The sequence below is a fragment of the Montipora foliosa genome, chromosome 1 (assembly GCF_036669935.1).
Source record: "Montipora foliosa isolate CH-2021 chromosome 1, ASM3666993v2, whole genome shotgun sequence".
In the NCBI taxonomy this organism is placed as follows: domain Eukaryota; kingdom Metazoa; phylum Cnidaria; class Anthozoa; order Scleractinia; family Acroporidae; genus Montipora; species Montipora foliosa.
Window position 1 is genome coordinate 70,026,898 of NC_090869.1, and position 13,695 is coordinate 70,040,592.

At 40.6% G+C, this 13,695-nt stretch overlaps 1 protein-coding gene across 1 annotated transcript in view; it reads left to right on the forward strand.

Annotated features, from left to right (window-relative positions):
* LOC138007322 (uncharacterized) overlaps positions 1-13,695 on the forward strand; it is a 227,884-nt gene that overhangs the window by 20,721 nt on the left and 193,468 nt on the right. Inside the window, exons 21-31 of the mRNA XM_068854143.1 lie at positions 368-602; positions 1,468-1,802; positions 2,279-2,519; positions 3,231-3,565; positions 3,997-4,216; positions 4,762-5,087; positions 7,727-7,964; positions 8,104-8,429; positions 10,320-10,536; positions 11,129-11,347; positions 11,568-11,765. Coding sequence (XP_068710244.1) covers positions 368-602; positions 1,468-1,802; positions 2,279-2,519; positions 3,231-3,565; positions 3,997-4,216; positions 4,762-5,087; positions 7,727-7,964; positions 8,104-8,429; positions 10,320-10,536; positions 11,129-11,347; positions 11,568-11,765 — 2,890 coding nt within the window. The remainder of the gene's footprint in view (positions 1-367; positions 603-1,467; positions 1,803-2,278; positions 2,520-3,230; positions 3,566-3,996; positions 4,217-4,761; positions 5,088-7,726; positions 7,965-8,103; positions 8,430-10,319; positions 10,537-11,128; positions 11,348-11,567; positions 11,766-13,695) is intronic.

Sequence of the window (13,695 nt, forward strand, 5' to 3'; positions counted from 1 at the left end):
TGGTGCTGCATCGGTGGGGAAGTAGTATACAAAAAATTGGTTTTATCAACGGAGTTGATAATGTAAATTGGCCACCGTGCAGAGATTCTGAAAGCTGACGTTTCGAGCGTTAGCTGACGAAGGGCTAACGCTCGAAACGTCAGCTTTCAGATTCTCTGTACGGTGGCCAATTTACATTATCAACTCCGTTGATAAAACCAACTTTTGTATGCCCATTACTGGATACTTATGCAATTTCAATGTTTAGAGAATATTGTCCAAACCACTTTGGTTAGAGTGACTCGAGAGATCTCCATACCCTAGCCTTTTAGGGGGCCAAATATTTGTGTTAAGTAAGTAAATGAATTTTCCAATTTTTCCATTGCAGGTGCTAATTCTTATAACTGGAGGTAACTGGAATCCTCACTATGAATCACAATGGAACTCTCAAGCTAATAATTTAAAGAATCTCCCCGTTGATATGTATTCTTTCTCGATCGGCTCTACGCCAACACAAGAACAGCTGTCAGGTGTTATCCCATTAAACAGTAACATCTTCAGGGTGGATTCATATGATACGGCAGATGGTCACATGCAGGACTTAGTTCAGGCAATCATTGGAGGTGAGGCTATCAATTCCCTTGCAGGTATATAAAGGCTTTACGCATGTTCTTGTTGAAATTACTTTCGTGAAGTGAAATAAACCAGAAGGACTCCTGGAAAAAAAAAACCTCGGACTGCTAGAAGTCGTGAATCACTCGCACCTCTTGAATACTTGACGTCGTTTTATGCTAGGGACAGTAACCGGAAAATAAGTGAGTGTAAAAACCTTTTGCAAAAACGGAAACAGTTTTCCGGGTATGCCAAGAGTAAACACAAAATGGCTATTTTCGGTCATGATGATGATGACGACGATGATGTTTTCTTTATTGCAATGTCTTGCAGTTCATAGCCCTGAATTATACATTGTAGCTGCATAAATACAACATACATATACATAAATATACTGATTACACGTGAATATGGTTTCAATAGTCAATGTAGCCCTAGTCTTAAGCGTATTTAACCGAGACAAGTCTCGTAACCTCTTGGTCTTGGCTTGCTTCAAAACTAAATTCCTATTACCTGACCTGGGCGAGTATCTATGCAATTTGTCGCGGCACTTGGACCGGACCTTGCTCGCGGGCAAGCTCTACGAATTTCTGACAAGCATCTCTTCGACGCAAGGAGAGAGTGTCAAGGCCTGACGCTATCAAAGCTGTCGTCTTCGATTTGATTTTTCCCTCACCTTTAACATATGTAAGCTCTTTTTAATTTTTGACTGCTAAAACCGACAGTTATTTTAGAGGATTTCTTTCATATAGCACGTTTTTAAAAGTGTTGCCATAACCAGTTCAACATGCTTACCCCCTTGGATCTAAAACGCAAACAAATGGAACTTTTATGGAGTGAGATCTTCTTAATTGGTGTAGTTTCTCTTGTTTATAGGATATGTCAAAAAGCCTTTAGACATTGCCTTCTTAGCTGATTCATCTACATCGGCAAACTGGAAGAAAACACTTAGTTTCATAAAAGGTGTAATTGACTCTTTGGACATCTCTGCGAAGGGAGGGCACGTAGCCTTTATGTCTTATGCTACCACAGCATCTCTTGGCTTTAATTTTTCCACTCACGGTCGTAATGGATACCGCAAGGCTGCTGCAATACAACTGATCGATGAAATTGAACAGCTAGGTGAAAACACGAGAGACCTTAATCAAGGCCTCGATATGGCTGGCTACATATTTCACATCAGAGCTGGGGCGAGGGATGAAGCGAGAAAGGTATGTAGAAGTCTATTGTGTGCAGGTCAGTGATTCTGTTTAACCAAGACTAGCTTACTTCGTCGGAAAATTATTTTAGCTCAGTGATTCATAATTTTTCTCAAGTTTAATTTGCTAGCAAAATCAGGTGTGAGGATAGACTTCAGAAATACATGTTTCATGACGAAATATTGAGATTCAACTGTCCATTAACGAGGGGAAACTGGTGTAATCTAGATGCAAGCAAGAGTTACTGATTTTACAAGAACTGAAACACAACACAAAAACGTTTCTTACATTTTAAGGAACCACGCATAGGTACTTCTACAAGAGTAAATGGGCCCGTTCACTATTGCTTGTCTGCCTATTTTATACCAATTTTTTGTAGTTCATATTGTAATAGTAAATATTCGGTAGTCATATTTAACCAGTAATGGTGAAGAGCAAGTATGTGAAAATTCTGTTAATAAAACGTTACTATCGTCTCCTTCAATCAGGTCCTTGTTGTGATTGCTGGTGGACAGTGGAAAGATGATCGGGATTCAAAAATGTATAGATCCAGAGTGCTACTTTCCTTAAAAGACAGAGGCGTTGAAATTTACTCTGTAGGTGTTGGGCAGGATGCATCTGTTACGCAAATGAGAGACATTTCTTCAGGGGGAAGATATTTGTTCCTAGTTGACTCATACGATCAACTTGGCAGTGTTCGATCAAGACTATTATCGTCTATTGACGGAAGTAAGTGGAAATAAGAACCAGTTTTAAAGTGAAATTCCTCAGTCACCTATCTTTTAACTGCTGTTGTTTAGTGTCACGTCTGGCTAATGAATTGTAAAAACCCCATATCTATGTCTATTTTTCTTTGTAAAGAGACTTCATTAGCTTTGTATATACGTTACGCCGGTTCTCAAAACGTCTCAATAGTTTTATTGCATATCTTTTTTATTTCCGTAGTGCTGCTCGTAATAGGCCTTTTCAAGCTTGTGATCACATGTTACAAAAACCGTCATACTGGAACGCAAATTGCTCGCTGGGACATCTGAAACAAAGAAAATTTGGGTTAACTTGCTTTGTTTTGGATGTCCCAGTGGTGCGCAATTTGCCTTCCAGTATGGCGGTTTTTTGTACCATGTGATCCCTCAGCTGCAAAGGGCCCACTATCGGGTTTTGTTTAAGTGTTAGATTCGCAGCTTTTGTGTACGGCACGTGTCTTGGGTAATACTTGCATGTTACTTCGTGTTCGAGAAATAGGAAAAGGAGAGAGAGAGTTTTGCTTCGAGTTTTGGGTTAGTCGTCAAGCAAATCACACCTGCAAAGAGTATCTTAATGTGGGTGCTATTTAAATAAGGAAAGGGGAAGGATAGTTATGGAAAAGGCGGCTAGCGAAAATAGTTATGAGTACAAGTGAAGTTTCGTCTTTGTTGAAGAAGCTAACCTGCCTTTTTTCAGAATACGATCCTCCCACGGACCTCGGTCTGTTAGTAGACTCATCTAGTGCCGTGGATTGGAAGAAAATGCAGGCTCTTCTAAAGGGCTTCGTTGAAACAAGAAACATTTCCTCTGATGGTGATCATGTTGGTATTGCGACTTTTGCATCAAGTAGTATTGTCAACTTGTCATTCCTAAGATCAAGAAGTCCAAACTACACCAAAGCCTCTATCTGGCAAGCAATTGATGACCTGAAGAGGCAAGAAGGAAGCGACCGAAAAATCGGTTCAGGACTTGAAACTGTTTCCAATGGTTTGTTTACTCACCAGGCTGGCGCAAGAAGAGATGCCCGTCAGGTAACAGAAGCGAGATAAAAATAAAAACTATGAATAAATGGAAATCGACTTTACAGCATTGGTATTCCATGTATTTCCTTTGACATTTCTAATCCCATCTACCGAAGGCTCTTCTACATTCAACTACTTGATTGTTTCATTTTCAGTCTTTTATAAGGTTAGCTTTCTGCATCCTTTGCAAATGGCAAAATAAAAGAGATTGAAATTGAGGAAAACTGAAGATGTGAAAATGGAACATTTATTCGCTTCATCTCTTTCCCGACCTTTCTCCCAGCAGTGCCTAGACAAATCTCTGACATGTGGCTTTACAAGTATGTAAAAACAAAATCCAGGCAGTGGTGCTTTGTGCATCTTGTGGACAAACATAGTGCCTTGTCAGTTGCAGCTACATACCCTTGTATTTTCTAACGTGCCTTCTCGCAATGTTTCAGGTATTGGTGGTTTTTACAGCTGGAGTATGGGCATCCACCCATGGGCAAATGTGGCAAAACAGTGCACAGGCTCTCAGAAACAGAGGGGTTGAAATCTACGCATTCGGAATTGAACCAGGTGCTCGAGAGGACCAACTTCAGAGCATTACCTTCAAACCTGAAAACGCTCTTCTGATAACAGATTATGTATTACCAGAACCCATCCCAACTGGTGTTACAGGTAACATAATTTACTGTACCCTTATTAAACCCTTTGGTGATTCATACAACGATATAATAATATATACGTTGCTTGAAATGCAAAACTGTAAATGGTTTTGTTCACGGACGTGCGCTTAGCTATCGCGCTAGTTCAAAAACTCTCCACTTAAATGATCTGAAAACAACAATCCAATGATTAAGAACGCCCTAACTGGGGCTGTCTACAAAGCACCATAGTAGATTTGAATCCCCCCCCCCCGTCCAGCCAGCCAGTGGTCAGAGCTGAGTTTGAGCCTGGTGCAAGCGTGCCGGTGTAAGTGTGCAAATCTAACGTACCACTACTGGGAATTATTGATGGATTTCACAGCTTAATATACCCTTCCTCGCAACGTTATGTTTTAATCTTAAAGAAATGTTTGCTTGCTGGATGGTCGGTATTTGTCGGTAGTTGAAACGTTGAGTAGTATTTTCCTTTAACGAATGGATTATGCATGATATGGGAGATTTTAGTTGCCGACGATGACCCTAAGACATGACATAAATAGAGATTATTCGTCCGTGTAGGTGATCCAAAACGAATGGATGTTGCCTTTCTCGTGGATTCTTCTCATTCTGTGGAGTGGAAGAGCATGTTAGATATCATAGCCGATTTGGTAGAGTATTTTTACGACGAGGTCAGCCTAAGCACTGGCATTGGAATGATTACTTATGGCGACACTGCAAAAGTTGTAATCCCTCTCAACTCACTCCGTGGTTCAAGAAACGATATCCTAAAATCCATCAAAGAAGCCAAACATCAGGGAGGGACAAATGAAGACTTTACACAAGCAATGCAGTTGGTACCAGATTTCTTTTCCAGTCAACAAGGTGGAAGAGTTGGAGTTAAAAAGGTAGTATTGTCGTATACAGACAAGACGTGGCACAAGACTGAAAATACTTTTTAAAGTGCCCCTGTGACCAAAAAATCAATTCATATTTTTCTTTGGATTTCAAAACTATGTTAACAAAACACTAAGTGATCCACGTTTCAAGCTTTGATTTCAAAAAGACACCTCTTTATTTTAACTGTAATTTTCCTATTTAATGGTCCGCCATTACTAACATTATGTTCTTGAGAGAGCTGGATCGAGGAGAAAATGACGTCAAAGGCGCACTAGTTTGAGAATGCAATACGTGTGTACGCCGCAGAATTAATATGCAGCACGGGGGTTTTGGGCTTTCAGACGTTTAAACTCACGTTTTGCATATATAATAAGCTGCGTTCACACACTGAAATTTTAAGGTTAATTTTCTGAGGTCGAATCGGTCAGTTTTGAACGTGAGTAATGGCGTACCGTGAAATCCAAAACTTACACTCAAAGTAAACGGCCTTTGCATAAAAATCAAAGCTCAAAATTTTGCCAGTCAGGTGTTAAGCAAACACACTTTCAAAATCTGAAGGAAAAAAGGAAGTGGTTTTTTTGATCACAGGGCCACTTTAAAATAAATGTGGGATAAGGTGAATTTGAAACCACCAAAATAAACTTTACTAAGGATATTCTAAATAATTCTACTTTCGTTAATAAAGGAATAGGAGTTCAAACTTAACACGTTAATAATTCTGTTAATAATGGTTGTTTGACCTTCTTTTTCGCCATTGTTACCACCGACAACATCTTACCATCTCATTCCCCTTTCTGGAATAAGAACTCGTCGCATCCAGGACATGTGGGACATACATTTGTGGCAGAGCATCCGCATTAGTAATTGCACGCAACCTCGTTACCTGGGTCTCTCTTCTCTGCCTCCATTGTCCTTGTGAAAAGACCTTGGTTCACTCTGGTCACGTGGCACTCGTGGACAAACATTTTCCCACTTGGGTCGTGTTTTCGTTATATTTTGATCCCGCAACTGGGCGAAAGAGTGTTCGTTTGGCAAGGCATTTTTTTATATAAGTAATCTTTATCTTACAATGTAACTATCAAAAAGGTCAAAAGAGCGAATGTTATATTCCCACAGGAGATGAATTCCCACAAAAGCGGTCAACCTAAATACAAAGCTTTCGTGATCGACAAGACAACTTCAAAATTTCAATGCGGAGCGGCGTCGACTGACGTTCACAAAAAAGTTGGATTTTGTTAGTAGCTAAAGTTGCTTCTCCAAAACAAACACTAACATAAAAAAATACACCAAACACTACGTTTGCTTTATAAAAATGTCCCTTTTATTTTACCGCGGCTAAAAATATACACGCTATTAAAGTTCTGTGCAGTGGTAAAAATATCTTAACGACATCGACAATTTACGCGAAGTTGTTAAAATATAAATATCGTAAGTCAAAACTGTCGACTCGCTGTTCAAGATTGCGACTTTAGGAATCACGTTGTTTAACATTCGAAAGAAAAACGAAAATCAAAGAACAAAATAAAATACCTGCACATGTTAATACAGTTTGATTTTGAGGTCGATACGTGACATGAGAACTTGAATAACATGCAACGCACCGGCTGATCGCTGAACATGTCTGTTTCCCATGGATAAAGGTTTCCCTTGTTTTCGTGCACGACAAAATCTTCTTTCCATTAAAATTGTCGGAAACTATTAGCATTCTTCGTTGATCCGGACCTTCACACGGGTGAAAACTTGAATAACGCGAGGATATTTTCTGTGGTGTCCGATCGATTTGACCACAACTTTTGCCTTTCACGTCGAATTCCATATGTGTAGTACATAAAATATTGCCGTCAAACGTTATTTCGATGGTCATCTGGCCACAAAATCAATTGCGTGCTGATTCCCTTCTTTGCAATGTCGACAAGGCCTACATTGCCTCTCATCCCCTAACACACATTTGGTGAACCTTCCAGATTCTGGCAGATAGATGGATCGATCGATTGATGGTATTTCTTGCGGCTGTTCCACTTAAAAGCGTTAGCTTTTTTAACATTCAGATGAAAGCTATACACACAAGTCAACAGAAAGGAATTCAGGGAATATCATGCGTACATTCTTTTTGGAGACCATTCTTGAATCAATCTCATTCAACACCCACATGCACTAATTCTCAAATTTGGTGAAACCCAACATCATCACCGCGCATCGGTGGCTCAGTTGGTTGAGCGCCGGATTGTCGCGCGGGAGGTCGTGAGTTCAACTCCGGCGGGATCAACACTCAGGGTCTTTAAATAACTGAAGAGAAAGTGCTGCCTTTGTAACTACATCTGCAAGTGGTTAGACTTCTAAGCCTTCTCGGATAAGGACGATAAGCCGGAGGTCCCGTCTCACAAGCCTTCAATGTCTATAATTCTGAGGGACGTAAAAGAACCCACACACTTGTCGCTAAGAGTAGGGCACGTAGTTCCCGGTGTTGTGGTCTGTCTTCTGTTGAGTATCAAGGTTGGGAGGGTAAAAAAAAGTGGCCACAGTAATTGGCGCAAGCTGTTGTGGCGCTCTGCCAGCTTGACTGGCAAAGTCTGTAAATCAAAAATTAAATCTAAATCGTAGACCCGACAAAGGACAAAAAAACTAATAGTATCTTGGTCATCCATAGGTTTTAATCGTCCTGACAGCAGCACCTTGGCAAGATCGACAAAGCTTGGATTGGTTGCAGGCTGCTCAGAAGGCCTCAAATTTGGGGATTCAAATTTATGCTTTAGGGCTTGGGAAATCAGTTCGGCTACCTCAACTGACAAGCATTGTCGGCAATCCTGAAAGAGATGCCTACATCCTTAGTTCTTATGATGACCCTGGTAAAAAAACGAGTTCTCTTATGAATGAAATCACAAGAGGTAAGTGTTCTCCTCAGAGGAGGCGACTTTAAAAGATTTAGCAACTGCCGCCTCAGGAAAACATTACCCGAACTACCAAAACTCTTGACCTAAACAGCAACCTACTGTACTTTAATATAAATTCTCCTTATTTTCCCAGGTTCCCTACCACAACCTGCATTTGTCGATTTAGCCTACGTAGTTGACTCTTCGCATGCAGTTGACTGGAGTCTGTGGAAGAGTTACATACTGAACAGTGCTTTGAGGTACTTCAAGGTGTCCGATGTTAGTTCCAGAGTGGGAGTCATCACTTTCAGTAACCAAGCCAAGGTTGCAATCCCTTTTAATGCTACAGAAAGCTGGGATGTATTGATAAACCAGACATCTCAACTGGGTGGGTCAGGAAGAAGAGTTGATCTCGCTCTACAACTTGCCAGAGATGAGCTGTTTAGCAAAGAGCCTGGATCAAGGGTGGCAGCTAGAAAGGTAGGGCTGTTTTAGTTTGAATGTGGGTCTTAGTTCACTGTTCTTTGATCATTTGAGGTCTCCCTAAAAATCGTGCAGCGGATGCATGTCCGAACGTCATCTCAACTGTCATATTCACCTGAACCCTGAGGAAATTAAGGCCTTGGCTCAAGTTCGTAAAACCGATAAAGCATTCGTCATGACCTTTTGCTGTAACTAATTAAGCGTAACCTGAGTTAGATCATAGACAAGAACCGATCAAAATGCGATGGAAAGATAGATAGATAGATAGATAGATAGATAGATAGATAGATAGATAGATAGATAGATAGAATCAAGATAATTAAGATCAGGGAGAATAATCTTTAAGGCCTTCTTTTGTATAGATTCTATAGCAGAGGCTAGATTGTCTGGTAAATCAGACCACACTGGAGAGGCACATTCCAAGCTTATAAGCGGACAGTTGATCTGAACAAGGTCATTGATTTCTACTCCTGATAGATCCTGTTAGCCTTCTTAAATACATAATTAATATGCGTATTACAGGTTAGTTCTTCACTAATATGCACCCCAAGAATTTTTTTGAGTAAAACCTATTTAATGGTGGTCCCCGACAGTTGTAACGGACCAAGGGGGGACGGTTAAAAATGCAAAAAGTTGATAATAAACTCGCGGCACTTAGTGGGGTTAAACCGCATCCCCTGATCGGACGCAAATATATAGATATCGTTCACTATTATTGGCAAATAGCTTGGCGAGCACCTCGGGATAACCTCGTAGATGGTAGTGTCATCAACATACTTGACCCTGTTTGGCCTTTCCCTCACCAACCCATTTACCAAGATAGCAAACAGGAGGGGAGCGAGCCTAGTACGTTGGTGTATTCTTCCGTGAGGGAAAACCGGTGAAGAAACTGCTTCACCAATTTTCACAAGTCGGGATCTAGATATTAAAAACTCTCGAATAATATAGCCTTTTACCCCTAAAAGCTCCAGTTCCTGCAAGATAACCTTATGATCTACGAAATCGAATCCTTTAGAGAAGTCTGCGAAAAAGACGGGGAAATATTTGTCTCCACTATCTAACGCTTCGAGTATAGTATGCAAAAAAAATAAACCAAAGCATGAGTGATTGATCTACCGCTCTTAGAGAACTGCTTAGGATCTAATTTGTCTACAACCCGCCTATATAAAGAGTCCAATGTAAACCCTTCAAGGACCTTAGCCAGCTGGGACGTCAGATTAATAGGACGGAGCTCATCTTCCACTGACTTGGGAGTAGAGGATGTGTTAGCTACTCCTTCAGCTTGTCCGGAATAAAGCCCTCGGTAAGGGAGGCGTTATACAGTTCACTGATGACTGGGGAAAGATCGAAGGCAAAGTCCATCCAGATGACATTGGGGATGGTGTCTGGTCCGGGGGATTTTTTTAAACTTGATATTGCGAAGGGCTTTACATGCGCTCCGAGATGTGACCAGGAATCCTCCTGGGACGGGGCTTGAACAGGGAGCGGCAGCTGTTAATGGGGTGAAGTTCACCGTCAGGTTGAGGAGGAATTCGTTGAATCGCTCACCAAGGGACCCAACTGAGGGGGTAGCGTCAGATAACATTTCGCACCACGACTCTCACGAAGCAGTTAGGCCGCTAAGACTCTTGACTTTGCTTCACCAGCGTGAGATGTTCGTCTCCCGGAGCGTAGATACTTTGTTGGAGTAGTATCTGTCCTTACAGGCTTAGCAGTACCTTTGGACTTGGTACTGAGAGAGGAGAAATAACTCGTAAAGATATTAAGTCGTTGCCCAACGCAGCTAAAGTGTTTCACAAGTTTTGAAAACACCCATGCATAAATTAAGGTTATCAATCGATTATAAATTACCTATGTCGCATAAGGAATTAATTTTCTCTGTTGCAGGTGATAATCCTCCTTACCAGTGGGCCATGGCCTATCCAATACAAAGATACTTGGACATCGGTAGCGCGACAATTAAGTCAAAATGGCGTTGGAATTTACGCTGTTGGAATTGGGTCATCAGTGGATAGGACACAATTGAATGATGTCGCAGAGAACACATATGCGGGGAGTGATTTTTCATTAGTTACACCGGACCTTGACTATGACATCAGAACAGGTAAAAATGTGCAAGTGTGAAAGTATCATCTGTGGGAGCCCGAGAACATTGCGATTGCCCACCAATGCACTGTGATTTATGCAATGCACATTATGTCCCAGGCAAACCAGAATATGCATCCAGAGCTGCGCATCATGTCAAAAGAAAAAAAAAGAGCTGCGCATCATGTTAAAAAAAAAACAAGAATTTTAATAATGGACAGGTCATTTTTAGTGATAGGTGTGGCCATTTTAGGTTGATATATGAAAGGTTATGGAATATTTTTCCTATCACAGATGATATTTTTGCTAACTTTTGAATATGATCTCGGTTTCTTCACTTTGGGTCATTTTACTTGTTGTCAGTGTTCATGTCTTTTGATCGATATCCTGTTGTATTTGTGTTCGGTCACGTTTTTGTATCCTCTCTCGATTCTGGAACGGCGTGTGCAATTATCTGTCGCAACGTGAAATATCTCTTGTCCTTGTGAAATATAGTCAAAATGTACCCTCCATTCTGATATCCACTGAATTCTCAATTAAATGACACTTCGGACTTGTGTGTTTACAAATGCGGAGACGGTGATCCAATTAAAACTCTTCTTTCCTCCCAGCTACACCGGACCAGAACCTCTCGGAATGCCAGCGACGTTATCAACATGCCATCAGCCACTATACACCTCATGCCTTGATACCACAATGTAAACCCGACGGAAGTTTTGAAGAACAACAGTGTGATATGTCATACTGTTTCTGTGTTGATGATGAAGGGAAAGAAAAACCGAACACTCGTCTTCATATCAGATATGGACAACCATCATGTGATGACACAGGTATAAAAATTTCAATTATTTTAATAACTACTCTTGGGATGCATGATTTGTGGTGAAAAGAACAACAAAGAAATCTTCCTCTGGAGACTTGCAAAACCAGCCCTACCTTATTGAAGCATGCAGCATGAAAGCATGGCTTTGGTGTATCGTACTTGCGAAGATCCTGTGGACGCGCTGTAAACGCAGTTAAAGATGGGTTAGTACCTTTTCTTCTTTCTAGGGATAAAAGCAACTGCTTGTCAAAATGAACAACTCCGATTTATACGTTCTATGATGCCCGGACCTGAATGTAAGGCTGATGGATCATTTGAAGAAGTGCAGTGCAAGTCTCTGACTAAGCAATGCTGGTGTGTAGCCGAATCTGGTCTTGAATTGGCAGGATCGCGAACCATCAAGTATTTGAGGTGTCCTCAAGGTGGTAAGTGAAGTACATAGAGGCCAATATAATACGTGTGGGGTTGGTCTCAAACGTAAAATCCACATAAGAAGTTTGTTATCACTGGAAAGTTTTGGTTTAACAAGTATCCTCCTGTGGTCACAGGAAACCAACAAAAAACACAAGCAGCCCACAAAAAACACAGGCAAAATAACAACTAGACGCTCCCTGAGCGTAAACTGGGTTGCCTGTTGTACGTGTTACACAAAAACAGAGGGCACTGGGGTACTGAAACTGGATTTTCCCAGGAGTAATGCTTGCAGGGCCAATCCGAAAATAAAAAGGAAAAAAGGCTAGAAATCCAATAGGCACTCCTGGTAACCCCTACCTTGGAAAAAGCAGGCCAGGGGATCTAGCTTGTTCGGAAGCGAGAGGCGAACTCGGTGGAATAGCAATGTCCTTCAATCGGTAAACAACAGCGGCTCAAAACGGTAATCCAGTAAACTAAACTCAGAACGTACGCTTAATGTGCTTACGAAATTAAATTTGAAACGTTTATAGCCACGCGTCACGACAGTAGACAATTAGGGAGCTTAAGCATGCGCGTTGTTGAGGCGCGGACGGCAACCCGAAGAGAACATTTCGCGTTCCAGGACAATGATGTCTCTCAGATTTTTTAACCAGTAATTTCTAATGGAGAAAAGATACTAAGCAATGTAAATGTGGTTGTGCGCAGACAAATTAAAAGGGAAAACAGCTCGTTTCCGGTTGCCTTCCGCGTCTCAAAAACGCTCTTGCTTAAGCTCCCGATTAATGTCTCCTTAACAGAGCTCGAATGTGGGATATTCTAATCCCCAAGAGCTGCTCTGACCGGAAAAGAAACACTACTCACTTTTGAAATAGCTTCTGGTTTGTAAGTTTTGCTGCATAAGTTAAATTTAATCAAGAACGTAAAAATTCACCTAAAGAAGCTGTAGATAAGCTTAATGAAAATTGTTGTCTTCCCAAATAAACTTTATTTCTCACTAGAACGACTAAACAAATATTTTGTGACGTCAAAACTATGCTTGCCTATTAATCATTTGCAAGAAGGAACACTTGAAATACAAAATGGCTAAAAATTCGTGGAATCTTTATGAAAACAACTCGTATATCAAATATAAACCCACATATAATTTAGTTAAGTTCGAATATTCCAACACGATCAATCCACATTGACAGAAAAATGTCACAAATACCTTTTCCAGCCATAACTTTTATTGAAACAAGCACAGCATATTTGCTATTAGAGGGAAGGAAAGAACTTTCCTATTTCATTGCTTGCGGCAGCGTGCAAACAAGCAACACACTGCGTGTCAAAAACCACACGCAACTAAATAAAATTCTCACCAGTGTTCAGGATCAAACCCTTTGCTGAAGAACGCTTTTCTTGAATAATGAAGCAAAAAAATGGACAACAAGCTTTCTTTCATATAAGCCTCGACTAACAAGACTTAGTTAAATATCCAATTGTTTTTTACCTGACGACTGTACAGAGTTATGTACAAATAAATATAAAAAGCCAGACGACAGAGATCCGACTTTTGTAAACACAGCTCCACTCAAGGTGTTCGATTCCTTCTCTGAGTTTGTTAAACCTATATCCAACTAGAAACCAGAAAACGTTACCAGAATATTTGCCATTTGCTTTAAGTGTTGTACATAATAGCACATAAACTATTAGAAATACAGGTCATTTTGATATCCGACGGCGAAAGATACAATTGTTCGTCGCTTTTAAGATTCCAGATATTAAATTTTCACCGCCAGTGTTGTTTATCTAATTGACCTTCCATTCTTTAGCTCCACAAGGGTATATTTTGTTTAAAGACCCAATAAAACACCATTCACGTTACATCGGCTTCGCCGCCATTGCTTGTTCTTTATTCACCGGATAATTTCTACTACCCACTTAAGCTTATTAAAGGTACGC